The following is a 16,721-nucleotide window of genomic DNA, read 5'->3' on the forward strand; positions in this document are numbered from 1 at the left end:
AAAAGACAAATAGAACTTTGTTTTCCCCAATTATATTTTTCCTTTTTTTTTCTGCTTTTGATCTCTTGATCTACTAGCTAAATACAACTCGAGAAAGTATAAACCACACTTCAAAGGTTTAAGCATTTATTTCTGTTCAAAACATGATGATAGAAACAAAAAAAAAACAGACATAGTTTCTACTATTTTTCAAAATGTCTATAAATTGTACTGATCTCATAACAATAGCATTGATATTTATGAGTTTTTAATTAAAGAATTATAATATCAAGAATAAAAACCAGAAATTACGATATAAGAGGTTCAGTTATTATGCTTTTCCTCTGGGGGTTATAAACATATATTTAATATTAACATGGTTTGAAATATCTAATTTTACTTTTTGATGACTTTTAATCGAGCAACAGTGTGTTGTTTTATAAATTGACGATAACTAAATACTAATAAAGCTTAAAGCTGTTTTGGAACTGTATAAAAGAAAAAAAAACTAAGAGTTTTATTATACTATTTGTTTTTATATAGTTTTTTTTACCAGATTAACTTTGGATATAATCATAAATGTGTCAAAATGAAAATTATAAAAGTACATACACTTATCTTAAATAAGAAAAAAGTTTAAAGTTGTGAATATTCATGACTTATATAATAACTGCTGTACCTGTACAAAAATTAAAAAACTGAAAAGAAATAGAGATTTATTTAGGTGTATATTTTTGATTAGGCAAATTCAATAGATTAACATTAGAAAAATCTTTCGAAATTAATAGTTTTTTCTAAAGAATTAAGCATTATACCTAGGTTTTTTGTTATATTCAATATAATCAGTTTTGAAGTACATGTAATTTAGATTACGATTCGTTAAAATATTTTCATATTTTCAATGGTTAACTAGGATATTTTAGGCATAGAAAGCATATCATTGAGAAAATCGAATACAATTACTGTTTACCACTTAAAAGAAAATATTTCCAATCCATAAGCATTAAATTGTTTAGTTATTATGTTCACTCTACTTTTTGAAGCTTGTTATCGCTTATTTCAAAAAAAAATATTTATAGAAATAATGTGATTTTTTATTATTGAATGAATAACTTTTTTACCAATGATAGAAGCATAACTAGTCCTATGAGGATGTAATCCAAAAATGTAGAGCTGTAGGTGTTAGTTAAATAAATTTCCTTTGCAAAGATAATTTGATCTCCTCATTTGGTATCTTCGTATTACAAACGTTCAATATAGCACATTTTATGTTAACAATAAACGATTTTATTATGTTATTTTTAAAATTAGATTAAATTTACCCATTATACAATTTAAATGTATGATTTTTATCTAAGGCAAAACTTGGACTTTTATTGATATTTTTTTTATTAAAAAGCAAGTTATGGAATTTTTGAAACTACAACTTTTGTACATTTTAAAATGATAATAACTTACCTAAAAATAACAATATCAATAAAAGCCTCTGTTGTTCCCTTGATAATAATTTTATTTTTAAATTGTTTGATGATTTCACTCAAATTTTAAAAAATAACAAATTAAAATGAGTTAACAATAATTTAAAATTTGCTTTGTTGAACCCTTGTAAGACAGAGATAACACAAGCGTGTAACACATCCTCTTAATAAAAAACTGATGGCTGATTATGAGGAACAATAAAATATTTTTAGCACTGACTAAAAAATAGTTGAACGACCTCTTCAATTGCAGGCCGTGAAACTAAGAAATCTAGTTTTCTCAAAAGTAACTGTAATAACTATACGTCTTATCTAACTTCAAAAAATATAGTCTTTATAATCAGAGAAGGATTATATTATTATTAACTGATTTCATTTAGATAATTTTAACTATAAATATATTAAATACGTGACTTTTTTTATATTTAGAACTTCCAGTAAAAATGATTGCAGTTCGAAATTAAAATATTGTATTCATACATACAATTAAAATACAAACACTATAAGTGATAGTTAAAGTAATTAAGCATAATGGCGTAGTAATAAAAATGATTAGGAGTTAATGTCTTGATTATTTGTATATTAATATGGCAGGTAGAAATGAGCAAATAATAGAGGTTAAGTCGAAGAGAAAATTTTCAAAATAGCTAAATCAAGATTTGAGTTTTGTGCATTAATGTGCGGCTCATGGAACCGAGAGTAGCAGAGGTATATGACCGGAAAAAATTGAGGAGAGTCGTTGAGGAGGGACTCAGGGAATTCGTTTTTTTTGTTCGCGAGGTACTTTTATGAGAGTTAGAGGACTTGATTTTGTGGAAATATGTGACTATAGTTTTTAACTATGGAAATATCATTTTTTTTATACTTATTTTACATTACACTGAAAATAAGGGCAGGTAATATTTTATTTTATTATCAACCAATACAGTATTTATATCAATATTTTTTTTTGAGAAATATAATATTAATTCCATAAATAACAAACATATTATTTATACTAATTTCTAAAAAAAATTATAACAAAATCTTTCAAAACTCCCAAACATAAAAATCCTTTTATACAAATTAAATTTTATAATTAAATTTGTTCCGTCAGAACTCATTATTTAAGTTATTGTATATAAATCTAAATCAAGAATTGTATGTAAAACATTATTGTACTTTAAAATTAATTCAATTTAATTTAAGAAAATAATTAAAAATAACAGTTCTATAACAATTAATATTTATAAAAACTAAAAACTGTGAATATATTATAACATTATTTAAGAAAATAATTAAAAATAACAGTTCTATAACAATTAATATTTATAAAAACTAAAAACTGTGAATATATTATAACATTATAGTTCTATTATTGCATAACGAATAATGTCTCACAACTTTTCAATTTTACTAAAATATTTAAAATGTTATGTTTTCACAGTAAAAAATAAAAAATATTATACAATTTTGAAATAAAGAATAGATACTAGCTTAAGCTTTAAATATTTTTTTCATTTTAATTATTATTTGGTATAAATATATATTCGATATTTTTATAATGGCCTTGTTTTACCACGAACAAAGGATTAAAAACTAATTCAACCAAAGTTTTAAATTATTAATTTATATTGTATTGAATAATTACTGTAGAAAAAAATGTATCGTAAAAGAAATTTTTAACAAAAAATTGAAGTTATGTGATTAAATGTCCATAAAATGTTTTATTGTAAAATAAAATGTACTGTCAGATGTTTGTTGCACCACGTGTTTATGATGAATTATGAGCATTGGTCAAAAATTTCTGAAAATAGTATTAGAAATTACGAGTACAAAAAGAACTACGGAGATTATGATTAAAATCAGTTTAAAGATTATGGTGTGTATTATGGGATAGTTAAGAGTTCATGTTGCAATTCGACTACAAACAAATGTATATTGTTTATTGGCTCACTAAAATAAAGTGAAAATAGGCGGTTTTTAATTTCTATTGATTTGGGGATGGTACATTGTTACAATATTATTCCATGATATTTTCATAAAATTATTGATAACAAATGATAGACCCTGGAATGGATGCTGAGAATGTGTTTGTAGTTTTGATGTGAGAATCTTAACTAAGTACATTGTAATATATTTTTAAAGCAGTAAAACTTTAAACTAGTCTCCGGATCATATATTTATTTTAACAAAAATGTATTAAATTATTTAAAAATATGTTTTTAATATTATACCTATGTGGGTAGTTTGTCGCAAAATATGTATTCCTGTTTCTATAAATCTATAGATATCTGTATATCTATATTTCAAGTATTCAGTCATAAAGTTATTATTTGAAAACATTTAATGAATTCTCTGTTGATTGAAATGAATAATTCAACAGATAGCAACAAAATTTAGTACCGACATCTTTATTGCGAAGATAAATCTCTTGAAAGAATTAGGTCGAATGTGTAATTGTAATCTTCATTTGTTTCTTTCTTGAATTTTATTTATGTGTGTTTTTGTTAGACGTTATTTTATAATATTTACTTGTCATTTTATAACATACATTTTTTGGTTATCCTTTTATTATTTATATGTGTGTATTAATTTAATTTTTTTATGTATTTAACGATAGCTAGTAATAATTACTTATCGTTGTATTAAGTAGCTTGATTAATTCTTACACTAATTCAAACTTTAAATTTATTTTTTAACATGACTCATTTACATTGGTTAGATGGATGTTATGTAGCATTATTTATAATGTGAAACTAACGGTGATAATGATAAAGTCATTAAAAATTGTTTTTATTTTCATTTATCATATTTTAAACACCTACTATTTGTTTGATGAATTATAATTTTAGATTCTAAGTGGAGCTTAGTATTGGTTTTACAATAATGTTTTTTGTCGTTGTATGTGTCTCTTACGTCACCATAAGGAACAGTAAAAACCTTCAATCTTCAACTTCAAGGGTGTTTGTTAGTAGAAAATTTTAAACTAGTAATTAATTCATTTTTTTTCGGGGGGACTTTTTACAATTACCTTCTTATTTTCTTCGCTCAGTAAATTCTACAAAATATTTAGACTTTGATATTGAGCTACTTACCTATACTACATATGTTCTATATACTACCTCGCTCGACGCTGGTATTGACTTATAAATCGATACATAACAATAATTTATGTAGGTATGATATATATTATTTCTGTATGGTAATAGTTACCTAAAAAACATATATAATATTTTGAGCTAAAAAATAATTAATTAATTAATTAATTAAATTATATAATAAATATAAAATGGAAATTACTTAATCTAACTGTGTCGTTTATTATTATTTATTACATCATACAAATAAACCATAATGTTTTTTAAAAAAAATACTTATGTTTTTCAACAAAATTGATATAGTATTATAATAAAAAAAGGTATTTAACTAAACATTTTTAAATTGATTAATATATTATAAAATGATTTTGATTTACAAGCTAAAATAATATTTTGTTCGATGTTTCATACAGTATTGTAATATTATTTATATCATTAATTAGTTGAATGCATTAGGTATTATAGTGTTTGTTCATAGCAAAAATAAATTCAAAAAGCTGTCATTAACATTTTTTGCTCTTGGCAAATGAGTGACCTAATTCTAACCTTTCGCTGGTCGTGTAAAATATTATACCATACTTGGCTGCATACAGCGTGTTTTTGACCGTGCGTGCTAATATTGTCCAAAACAAAAGCAGCTTTCAACATTTCAAAGGAAATGTTCACTCATAAATCGTGATTCGTAAAATAAAATGGATGGAAATGTATTAAATGCACTGGTTACAAATAATCATGCACTGTTTGTAGTAATTTAAAGAACATAATATTTAGAAATAAATAATTTTTATATTTATAAAGTGAACAAAAAGCCAATATTGATTGATAGTTGATTAAAAAAAAAATATTATGTAATTAGAAAACATTATAAAAAGGAAAAAAATAATTTTAGTATACTACGTTTTATACTAATTAAAAAATTAAAACAGTTTCCAGATAATCAGGTGTCTATTTCATTTATTGTATTTCAGAGTTGAGACTATCCTAGATAAGTAAAATGAGATATAATTTGTGGGCAATTGCTCTCAAACACGTTTTAATTGAGTAATAAAGAAGTTATCACACTGATATTGATCTTAGTTAAAATTATAATACTAACAAGCTTAGGTCAGGTTCAGTAAGCTTAGATTCTAATCCTTAGAACTTCGGTAAATACCTTAGGTTTGATATATTCAGTTTGAAACATGTTTTATCAAGTATTTAAAGTTATTGAAGTAAATTAATTTGTAATACAGTAGATATCAGTGATAAAATGATTACCATGTACCTCGATATATATAGTTTAGAAGTCATAAGTTTAGCATAATAATTGTTTCCGATATAAATTCAATTTTAATAAGGATTGCTGAAGTTTGTGTTTAACATTTGCATTGTTATATTTTATTGATTCATGGCAATATTATATTTTGTACTCAACATCTTGAACAGTATTAATTATTTTAATATTTTAATATACATATATATACATCAAAAAAGTAAAAGTATTTAAAATAATTATTGTATAATATTTGAAACACTATATCAAACAAATGATCACAACATTCGTAATTATTTTTATCAGTTTTATTATAAATTCTTTTCTTTACTAGCCTGAAATAGTTTTTGTAATTAAGTATAAAATATTTAATACAAAACTTATTATGTTGGATCATAAAAAAGGGTACTTTAATGATTGAAAATGTTTAGGGACTTATTAATGAATGTTTTGAATTTAAGCTGACTAGTGTTCTACATTGATCTGAAGGTTGAAGGTTACTTTCAAAGTTTTAAAAGACGTTTAGCAAAAAAAAATATAATATTATATCCAATCTTATTCTTTTAGTTGCATCATAATTCAATTATAAGCAGAATGATTGATTTACCTTCGGCTACAGATATTTTCTAACTACTTTATCAGGGAACTTTCATAACTTTTGACGTGACCTATTGATATTTTGATGGCCAACTTTGGAAGTTGTTTCAACATATTTTACAATGTATAATAATATGTAAGAAATTGCCAAAGGGGAATGTTAACAAAAAATGCACTTTTGAATGTATCCTAAATTAACTTAACAATGTAGGTTAATATCACATTTTCATTATGGATTAAATTCCAAGTACTCAACACAAAATAGTAAACTTAAAGTTATAATATAGAATTGTTATATTTTGGTTACATATTCAATTGTTCACTACATTTTTAATCGAGTACGTGTACTATTAATTTATTATAGGTACCATCCAATTATTTTCACCTTAATAATACAGTTAACAGCTCACACATTTGTACTAGAATATTTGAAATAAAAAATGTGTAAATTTAAATTTTGTATAATATTATAATTGTTATAAAATAAGTAGACAGACAATTTAATGTTAAAAAATTTTGGTATGTACTGTATTAGAATTAAACTGCACAAATATGCGAATCAGAGAATCGAATTAAGTAGAATATTAGGACACAAAATGTATGTAAATCGGAGATGAGTTCAAGAGAATCAAAGATCCAATATGAACAAATAAATTGATAACTCAGCAATTATAATCCTTTAGAAATATGCTACGCAGTGTCACAAATAATGGTGTGTAGCACGTGTCAACCGATCAAATGTATATGTGTATATATATATATAATATTGTAAACGATTTATAGACTATAATATACTATGGGTGTCCGTTTATGTTTAAGTAGTCCTTGAGATCGTTTAGTGCTGTATCCTTTTCCTTATTCTTGGCGTATATGTTTATTATTATTCTACCACTGATTATTATTATGTGTCTCGTGTATATATGTATAATGTATATACTATATATGTTCTCAATGCACTTACATTGATTGTAACTTGTGCTGTCTGGGATATGATATTACCTTATCGTGATTTCAGAGATGTCATGATAGTGTCGGATTTGATACTCTGTATCACTACGGGCATGGCATGTGTAAATTGTAATTCGATTTGTATCGGCTTAGTTCGATGACTTGCACTATAGTAAAATACCCAGGTTTACACTAGTAAGTTAATATTATATTTAGATGTGCTGTATGTCACACTTTCGAGTGATATAATTAAGATTTGGTAAGTTGAACACCGTTTACATATTGAACTAGTCTCTATGCAATTTGTTGTTAATGGATATTAACCTATTGTTAATAATAATATAAGCTTGAAGCCTTGGAGGATAAAACTTAACTTATATTTAATATATTATGTTCTAACAATACGGTTAAATAACCCATTAGGAAATGATCGAAATTCGAAACCACCATAGTATCTATTAAGAATATAATCGGCATACTAATGCATCTTAGACTCACAAGTTAGGTAGGTACAAATTCCAAAATGAAGGAATTTAGATACCCAGATTTAACTTAAGCTATTGAATTTAATGTGTTGAGTTTTTAGTAAATATTAAATTAATAAATGTAACTTTTTTTTCAAGTAACTAAAATAACTAATAGAGCTTTAATTAACTTGTTTTGCATGTATCATAATGATTGTGTGATAGTCATAGCGTGATGAATTAAAGAGGGTGAGGTATGGAGTATTATATTTCTGATACAGAACATATATTCTAAATATGTAAGAAAAAAAAATTTACTTTATGGAGGATTGCTAAACAACATTCCAGGGAGGTTTATATCTCCCTTAGACCCCTCATTCTACCCCATGGATTATGCTACTTACCTGCTATATTATTTTAACTAATTTATCGATCATAATCTAAGTAAATGGTGCTGTATAAGAACTTTAATATAATGAAATCTAAACTATATGGTGCTAGTGAATAATTGAAGTGTAAGGCTAACTCTATAAGTGTGGATACAGGATATAATAGGTTTGATAGTTAAATAATGCAACAATTAGGTTTTGCGAGTGGTACGAAAATAGTTAATCCAATGAACTATGACCATATCCGGTATTTGAATAACCTAGAGAATTCAAATATGGACGATGTAAAATACTCGTCCAAATGAAAGAGAGAATTTAGTGTGATACTAGCATGGTAGATATATGTTGATATTAAAACAATAAAAACACTAGCCTATATAAAATGCACTTTATTTTGCAATGTAGCCGAATAAATAAAACATAAGTTATAGTTATAAAATATCATATCCAACTTAATATAAAAACATTTTTATTGTATTTACATTGTCTGCATCGGACAATAGAGAAATGCAAATATTAATTACAGTAGACCGTAGGTACTATATTACATTATATGATATGATGTTTTTTATTTTAAAATTTGTAACCACAACATCTGCTTCAATTTTTGATAACTCTGAATTTTTGAATCGCGATTGTTTATTGATAGTTTTTTATAACAATGTAATAAATTATTCTCCTATGAATTTGTGATTTGATATAGTTTGAATATGGTTGTTTAAAAATCAAATTTTATTGCTAAAATTTAAAAGATTCGATTTCTTGAGATTCGATTAGAAAATTCTAAACAATTTTGTGACCAAGTCAACATGTTCTTATGCTTGTATTAAAATTCCTAAATGCCTATTTGGTAGTTAATTAAAATAGAATGAACTAGTTAGTCATCAATATCCTTTTATAACTTAGGTCTATCCTGTTTTCAGATTTAAAACTTTTCATGATTTTTCTTAATTTATATTTTGTTGGATAGCTTATGATTGTAATACGACGTACATACAACAATAATTTCAAGTAGCTTTAAGAAGGTTTTTTTTTTATATTATAATTATTTAATTGTTTTACATAATATATCTACTTGTATATCCTCTTAACTTTTTTTAATGTACTTTTATTTGGGGGTAAGTATGCATTGTGTAAAAGGTTCACCCCCATGTGGCGATACCACAAGAAAAAAAGGAAAGCTTCAGACATTTTTGTTTAACTAAAATTAAAGTTATAACTTATAACGTCATAATAATATACTTTGTTAGTTAGATTTATTTTTGTAATGGAGCTCATTATTATTATGTCCACGATATTGTTATGTTTATAATAATTAGGAAATTTTTCTGAACTTGAAATATTTAAAAATTAAGAATATTAAATTATCACTAGTCTTAAATAATTTAATGGAATTATGAAAAATGTTTATAATTTTGTATGTATCTTCATATATAATAAGTAGTTATTGATTCATTATTACATATATCAATAATTGATAATTTATATTGTATATTCGCGTTTATAGACGTGGTTCTAGAATTACAATGTAAATGGTACATAGTTAAACTAAGAACTAATAAGTAGTAACTTTAATTTTATAAATATAACATTTGAAATAATCATCAAACAATATAAAGTATCAAAATGCTGAATAAAACATATTATAAAAAATAAAAAAAATTGTTTATTTTAGTTTAAAATGTCATGTGTTATGATGTTCTGAGTTTGTGACTTATAGCGTAATGACTTTGTGAGTTTCGGAAGTTATGTTTAAATTGTTTTATAAATATGTATAAAACAACGAATAATACATTGCATTAACGGTTTATCTTTGTTTCATACAATGAACATAGGTACTTTTAAACATTTATAACTTTACTTTTTAAGTTTTTATATTTCACATAAATTAAATATTTCAAGAAAATACATTGTATGAAATTTTAAAATTCTTTAATATTATTAGTTTTTTTTTGTTTTGTCTTAAGAGGACTCTACCCATGCATTTGTTGTCTCCGTCTTACACACGTACGACAAAGAACATTTTCGTTCATTATTTTCAATAGTGTGCTATTAGCTTTGATATTAGAGTGAATTAACCTATAATTAAAGTTTTAGGTAAGAATCTATGCTTAAGCGTCAGTGGATTTTTAAATATTTTAATTTTCAAGCGAGACATGAGCATTTTAGATTTGTGTTATTTCACATAAGTATTCGTATCTTGCTTGAAAATGAAAATATCAAAAATCCACCGACGTTTAAGCACAGATAATGTTTTTACCTAACACTTTGATTATACTTAAAGTCACTCTTATATCAAAACTAACGGCATACTATTCAAACTAGTGAACGGAAATTTGCTATGTCGTAAGTTGGTAAGAAGGAGACAACAAACGTGTGGTAGCATCCTCTTAAAAATGTACAACCAAGTGAATCACTATACATACTCATCTCCTTTTTTTATCCTTTAATAATGAGTTTATTAAAATTCTGATTTTTGGCATTTTTAGGTGTACTTAAAGAATACATTTTTAAATTCTTGAATTTATTTAAGCTACTTAAGGAGAATCTTACTCCTATGGTTATAAAAAAACTACTATTTTCATATAAGAACTTTACATTTTTACTGTAAATTATTTAGTAGACAAATTTTTGCATATGTTAACGTTTCTAATTTGAAATTTGAACTAGTAGTTTTTCAGTTATTTTAATGTTTATACTAATTTTGCTTTTAAAAATAATTTTACATAAATATAAAATATGTGTAACATTGGATATAGTGTTTATTATACTTAGACCATTTATAAAAAATATAAATGTTGGCATATTAATATTAGTTATTAAAACTTTCAAATTTCCATAGTGTCCTTATCCATCACTATACACATAACCATGGGACCATAAACCATAGTACACAATATTAAATAACTCAAACTACTCGTTCAAATTTTGATATATGTCACTTCGACATTGTCTGTAAAATTATTTTATAATTTTTAGTAGAAATATGGGGTTCTCGTTTGTAAAAAAGAATTTTGTATCCACACATGAAACTCCTAAAGCAGTACAACAAAATATCTCAAACATTTTTAAATATGTCCTTGAAAATTTCCGAAAATCATATCTTGAAGAATCACGGTGTGTATATATGCAATGTATAATACAACAAAACATTACACAAGATATGGATACATTTTACGAAATGGACGTCCGTTTCTTGAAAAGAAAGAATTCACTTAGTGGATATGCGACATACTATACAGTATACAATATACATTGATATAAGTATATAGAATTTAAAAGAAGCTTTATTCATGATTATCATGATGTATATTCGAGGGGAAACGCAACGCAACGCAACGCTGTTGACAAGTGAATGTATTAGGTGTTTTTACTTACAATAGATAACAACGCTAAAGAAATATGATATTACGCACATCGGGTGTAAAGATGGTTTATACTATATTGTGTGAGCAGATAACTGTATAAATTACACAGTGTTTGTTTATTAAGTTCATCATTACACCGAAGTTAGTAGTACTATGTTAAGCATGGTCACCGGGAGATAGCTAAATTTAATGTTTGATAAGCTATTTTGTAAACGTGAACATGGGATTTCCGTAATACCGACCTATGGTAAAGATTGGTATGGGATTATTTTTACTTGATGAACTTAATTATAAACACAGTATTGTGGACATGTATTGTAACGTTTATGAAATTCAGTGTTCTGGATCCAATACGTCATAAAGAAACCACGTTTTAGATTAATTTTGTATGTATTAAACTACATCAAGTTCTAGAAAGACTTATACTACAAGGATCACTGTTTAGTAAAGATAATTAAAGGATATTTTTTGTTGAACTTTAAACATAAAATTAATAACAGCTGCATTTTAAAAAGAATCCTGAGAATTCTTCAATAACCACAGCATTTTATATGTTATTTATTATATATTATGTGATTTTTAATACATTATAAATGACATGAAATAATTAATATTTATTTTGTTGAGTTTTAACTTTGAAGTTAAAATTTCAAGAATTATTTAAACAAAAATGAATATTAAAATATTAAATAATTACATATTTTATGTTTTATTAAAATGTCAAAAGACTTTTCACTTGTTTTGGGGCTAATATATGACCAATAAATTATATTGAGAGCTCTGTACATTAAAGATTATTTTACATAAAATATTCAATCAAATCATTTTTAAATTTTAAATTTAGAAAATTCAATATAATATTCACGTAGTGCAATAAGCATAACGAGTACATAGAAGATTTCAGATAACAGTGATTGTTAGCATGGGACAGACAGACATTTTTTCAGGAGGTAAAAGATAATTTAAAAGATAAATTATGATTTTTTTATAAATAAAACTCTTACCTTTAATATATTATTATATTTTATATAGGTTTAAAATGTACAAATTATCCCTACATTATTACAGTATTATGTGATTATACAATAAATGTTTTGGCAAAAAGAATTAAAAACCTGGGAGAGGAGGGGACCATTTCGTCTTTGGGATGCTTATGATGGGTTGTTAGCGTGGTTGAAGAATCATCCAGTATCGGCAAATGAGTGTATAAGGGGTCATGGAAAGTACATTAAAATAATACATTTTACAAACAATTTATTTTTTAACCATGTTGGAAAAATAAGGAGAATAAATAAAAAACCACCTCTAACGCAGTTGGTACTTATGTGACGGGTTTTGTATAAAATAAATATACCTATACAAGTATTGTATTATTGTGTAATGATACATACAACTTGTGTGTATCAAACATACGACATTCACTTTACAAATATATTAATTTGAATACAAAAGTTATTATTTTGATAAGCATTATTATAAAATTAGTATTATGTTTTTGTTTTCGTTGGATAATTAAAATATAGTTAAACAAAAAAAATTTCAAATAAATATCAAATTGTGTCTCAGGAATTATAATCAGTTTTTGTGGTGGTATTTGTTCTACTTGACTTTTGTTGAATTTCTACGAATCGATTGTTTCGTGATTATCAAGTTTCACCGCAGATACCGTGTTTGACGAGTTTTCGTTTATATTAGTGGCATACCTATGGTTTACATCACGCAAAGCAGTTTCTAACCACGTGGGACGTGACTGTAAAATAACTTAGGTTATATAGCTGAGTTACCTTCCTGAATTTTGTCTCTCAAACACACAAGTATCTCCATAAACATTATGTATTATGTATACAATGTTTTGTATACCTATATACACAATTAAAGGAACATATTATTATGAGATTGTTTTCAGACAAATTATGAAAGAACAATTTATTTTATATTTTGTTTGATCGAATACAACTTCAGGAGCTAAGGTCATTGTTTTTATTTTTGTAAAAGTCTAAATACATTAAAATATTAAGCCACATTCTTTTTTTTTTTTGCGCATTGGAGTAGAATAACTGTAATAATTATAAGATTTGTTTATAAAGCCCAGTTTCCTTGAGGAATAAAATGAGATCATTTGAGAAATCAGGGCTATATGGATTCATATATATTTGAGTTGATGTTTTGCGTTAGTCTTTTTTTTTTGGTAAGATCGATAGTCTGTGAAAATTTGTTTGACTGTTATTGTCATTATACACGAAATACAGATTATCGGATCTTTGTTTCCCATTCGGTAATGTTGTGTTAAGTGGGAGTGGCAATATATTGATTATTTTTTCTATTTTTCTAGATGTATCAGCAGACTGCAATTGTCATAACCACTTAATTTCATTATTTTACTTAGTTTATTATTTTGATTTCATGGATTCGATTATGTATTCAAATGATAATACAATAACAGAATATATTTTTATTTTTTACAAAATAATCAATTTATTATATTTTGACTACATGGATTGAATCTACAAATTATTATCGTGTGAAAATATACCAATAATAGTTGTTATTTAGATTTATATACGAATAATGTACCAGACGTATACTTGCTATACACACTAACTTCCTAGTTAAGAATTAAATAATAAGAAAGTGATTTTAAACTACAAATATTTCAACAACTATTGATTTACAATTAAATATAAAAACGTTTGAACTAATTCTCTGTTTTATTTTCTCATTAAATTGTATTATTACTTCATGCTAATGTCATAAATGTTGATCATAATTTTGTTGTCGTTATTTTGGTCACTAAAATATAATGGTACATATTATATAAATGGGTTTTTTTATTTGATTTATTAATTATCATCAAGCTTAAGTTATAATTAAATGTATCATGACCGTTAATGCTAAATAGTTGATATTACTGATATTATATTATATAAGTTAATATTATCAACAATTTAATCATGTCTTAAATTGTACTTTCTGTCTACTTTAATTTAATTATCGTTACAAACAAATATATAACATTTATTTACTTTATTTTCAGATCATATGGTCACAACAACAATATGAGCTCAAAAGATTTAAAAGAGATTTTGTGCCAACTCGAAATGTTACAAAACACATTAGTTCAAAACCAGCACTACGGTTCCCCGATCCATTATTTGTTGATCAATGGTACTTGGTGAGTTATTTTAATACTGTTTTATAAACCATTAATTTACATAATACGAACTCGCTTTTCCAATTTTTCCATAGTATATATAAGATATATAGACTACTAAAAGTAAATTACAATGTTGTATGTTACATATTTCAAACATGTCTTATTTTTTAAGAAATATTTTTGTGGTGATGCTTAACTATCAAGTACTAATCAATTTATAATATAGATTGTTAAAAATTATCGCATTATCTTAATACTGTCTTCAAAATGAAATGCTTATAAAAGTTTTGTGAGCATTAGAAAAAAATAACAATAAGCGTCTGAAAATGTCATATGTATTAAAGTACTATATCTATATTTATTTATTCGAATACTCAATTTATCAGCGAAAGTATTCACAGCCATATTATAAGCTATCCCAATATTATTGGTCTTAAAACCTTGAAAGTTAAGAATTTCAAAATACACTTAAATTATAATTTTTTCTATAAATTAATATACAATTAAATTTAAAAAATGTTTAGATTCAAATCTATTACTAAATATTAGAAATCTTATCATTTCATTCCATACTCTTAAGTTATAAGTTATATGTCCTGCTTTTGGAAAAAAGTAGTTTAACCTACACATCAAGAAAAAATGAATAAATAAAATAAATATAATTAAACATCAATTTTTCTTAGGAATAAATTCTGATCCAGTCATTTTCTTTCCTTAAGACACTCTTTTAAGACTTATTAAACAATTAATAATTGAGCAAAAATTCATCATATCCATTTTAGCAATCTACATAATGATAAGTCAAGCTTAACACTGTCTATAGGTAGTAGGTACATAAGAAGTGAATTCCCTGGTTTTTTTTTAATCAGATTATGTATCTCAACTGATCAGAAGCTATATATATATATATATATATATATATTAGAATAATATGTATATATATATTAGAATAATACGAATCTATTGAATATAAATATTTTGTTTAAGTTATACGTTTTTCTTTTTCTGTGAAAAATTGAATAAAATTATTACTTTGATGTTGTTTTTATAAAAAAAATAGCAGGCAGAAAAAATGACTAATTACAAAACATTATCAATCTATACGATAATATTCTATACCTACCTAATTAATAAAATGTTGTTCTTTTTAGATATTCATGTAGAAGAAAAAAATAACTCATTATAAATAATTCTATATGAAACTAAGACCCTGTATTTGTTAACAGAAATCCGTTTGTTCTTAGTATCCAATAATTTATAGTAATTACTGGTGTTTTTTTTTTTAAATTATAAAGTCTTAATGTAACTTTTTTCTGTGAAATTGAAATATTATTTCTTATGAATTACGTAACAGGCTTAATTATGCATTGGTTTTATAAGGAAAATATTTATAGCACAGCTATAGGTTGTAATAATTCATTCATAGAAAATAACATATATTTTACAATTTTTATAGTATTAATAATTTAATATTCTAACTCATAAATTAATTTGATACTTTTTATAATCATTTTTAACGTACTATTTTAGCTGTACAATGTGTTGGTATCAAGTTTTGAATGGTATATAAAGATAATTACTAATTTATTGGTTGAGGTCTGATAAATATTAGGTTTGATTTAATGAAGATACAACTAAAATAAGAATAATCCCAGTCTTGTAATAAATACAAATAATTAAATAATGCACCTTAACATTATTTTCCATAAATGTATATTCTTAGAGATAATAATTGAAATATTTTTTTAAAATTATTTAAAATCATATTTTTTTAAAATTATTCAAGTACCTATGTATATAAATAAAATTTAAGAAACATAAAAATAAAATATAAGTAATTTTTAAATTGATAGCTCAATTTAAAAATCATAAATACAGTACAGTTGGTATTTATAATGCTTACAAACTATAAACACAGAAAAATCAATAGTTTTAATATGATACATAATATTATGTAGATCTATTTTAAATTATGACAGATAAATAGACAAAAGGATGGTTCAGTATAAATT

At 24.5% G+C, this 16,721-nt stretch overlaps 1 protein-coding gene across 1 annotated transcript in view; it reads left to right on the forward strand.

The window, feature by feature from the left end:
• LOC111042071 overlaps window positions 1-16,721 on the forward strand; it is a 112,916-nt gene that overhangs the window by 31,047 nt on the left and 65,148 nt on the right. Inside the window, exon 3 of the mRNA XM_022326562.1 lies at window positions 14,590-14,727. Within this exon, the coding sequence (XP_022182254.1) occupies window positions 14,590-14,727 (138 nt within the window). The remainder of the gene's footprint in view (window positions 1-14,589; window positions 14,728-16,721) is intronic.

This window comes from Myzus persicae, unplaced genomic scaffold (genome assembly GCF_001856785.1).
Source record: "Myzus persicae strain clone G006 unplaced genomic scaffold, MPER_G0061.0, whole genome shotgun sequence".
NCBI classification, from domain to species: domain Eukaryota; kingdom Metazoa; phylum Arthropoda; class Insecta; order Hemiptera; family Aphididae; genus Myzus; species Myzus persicae.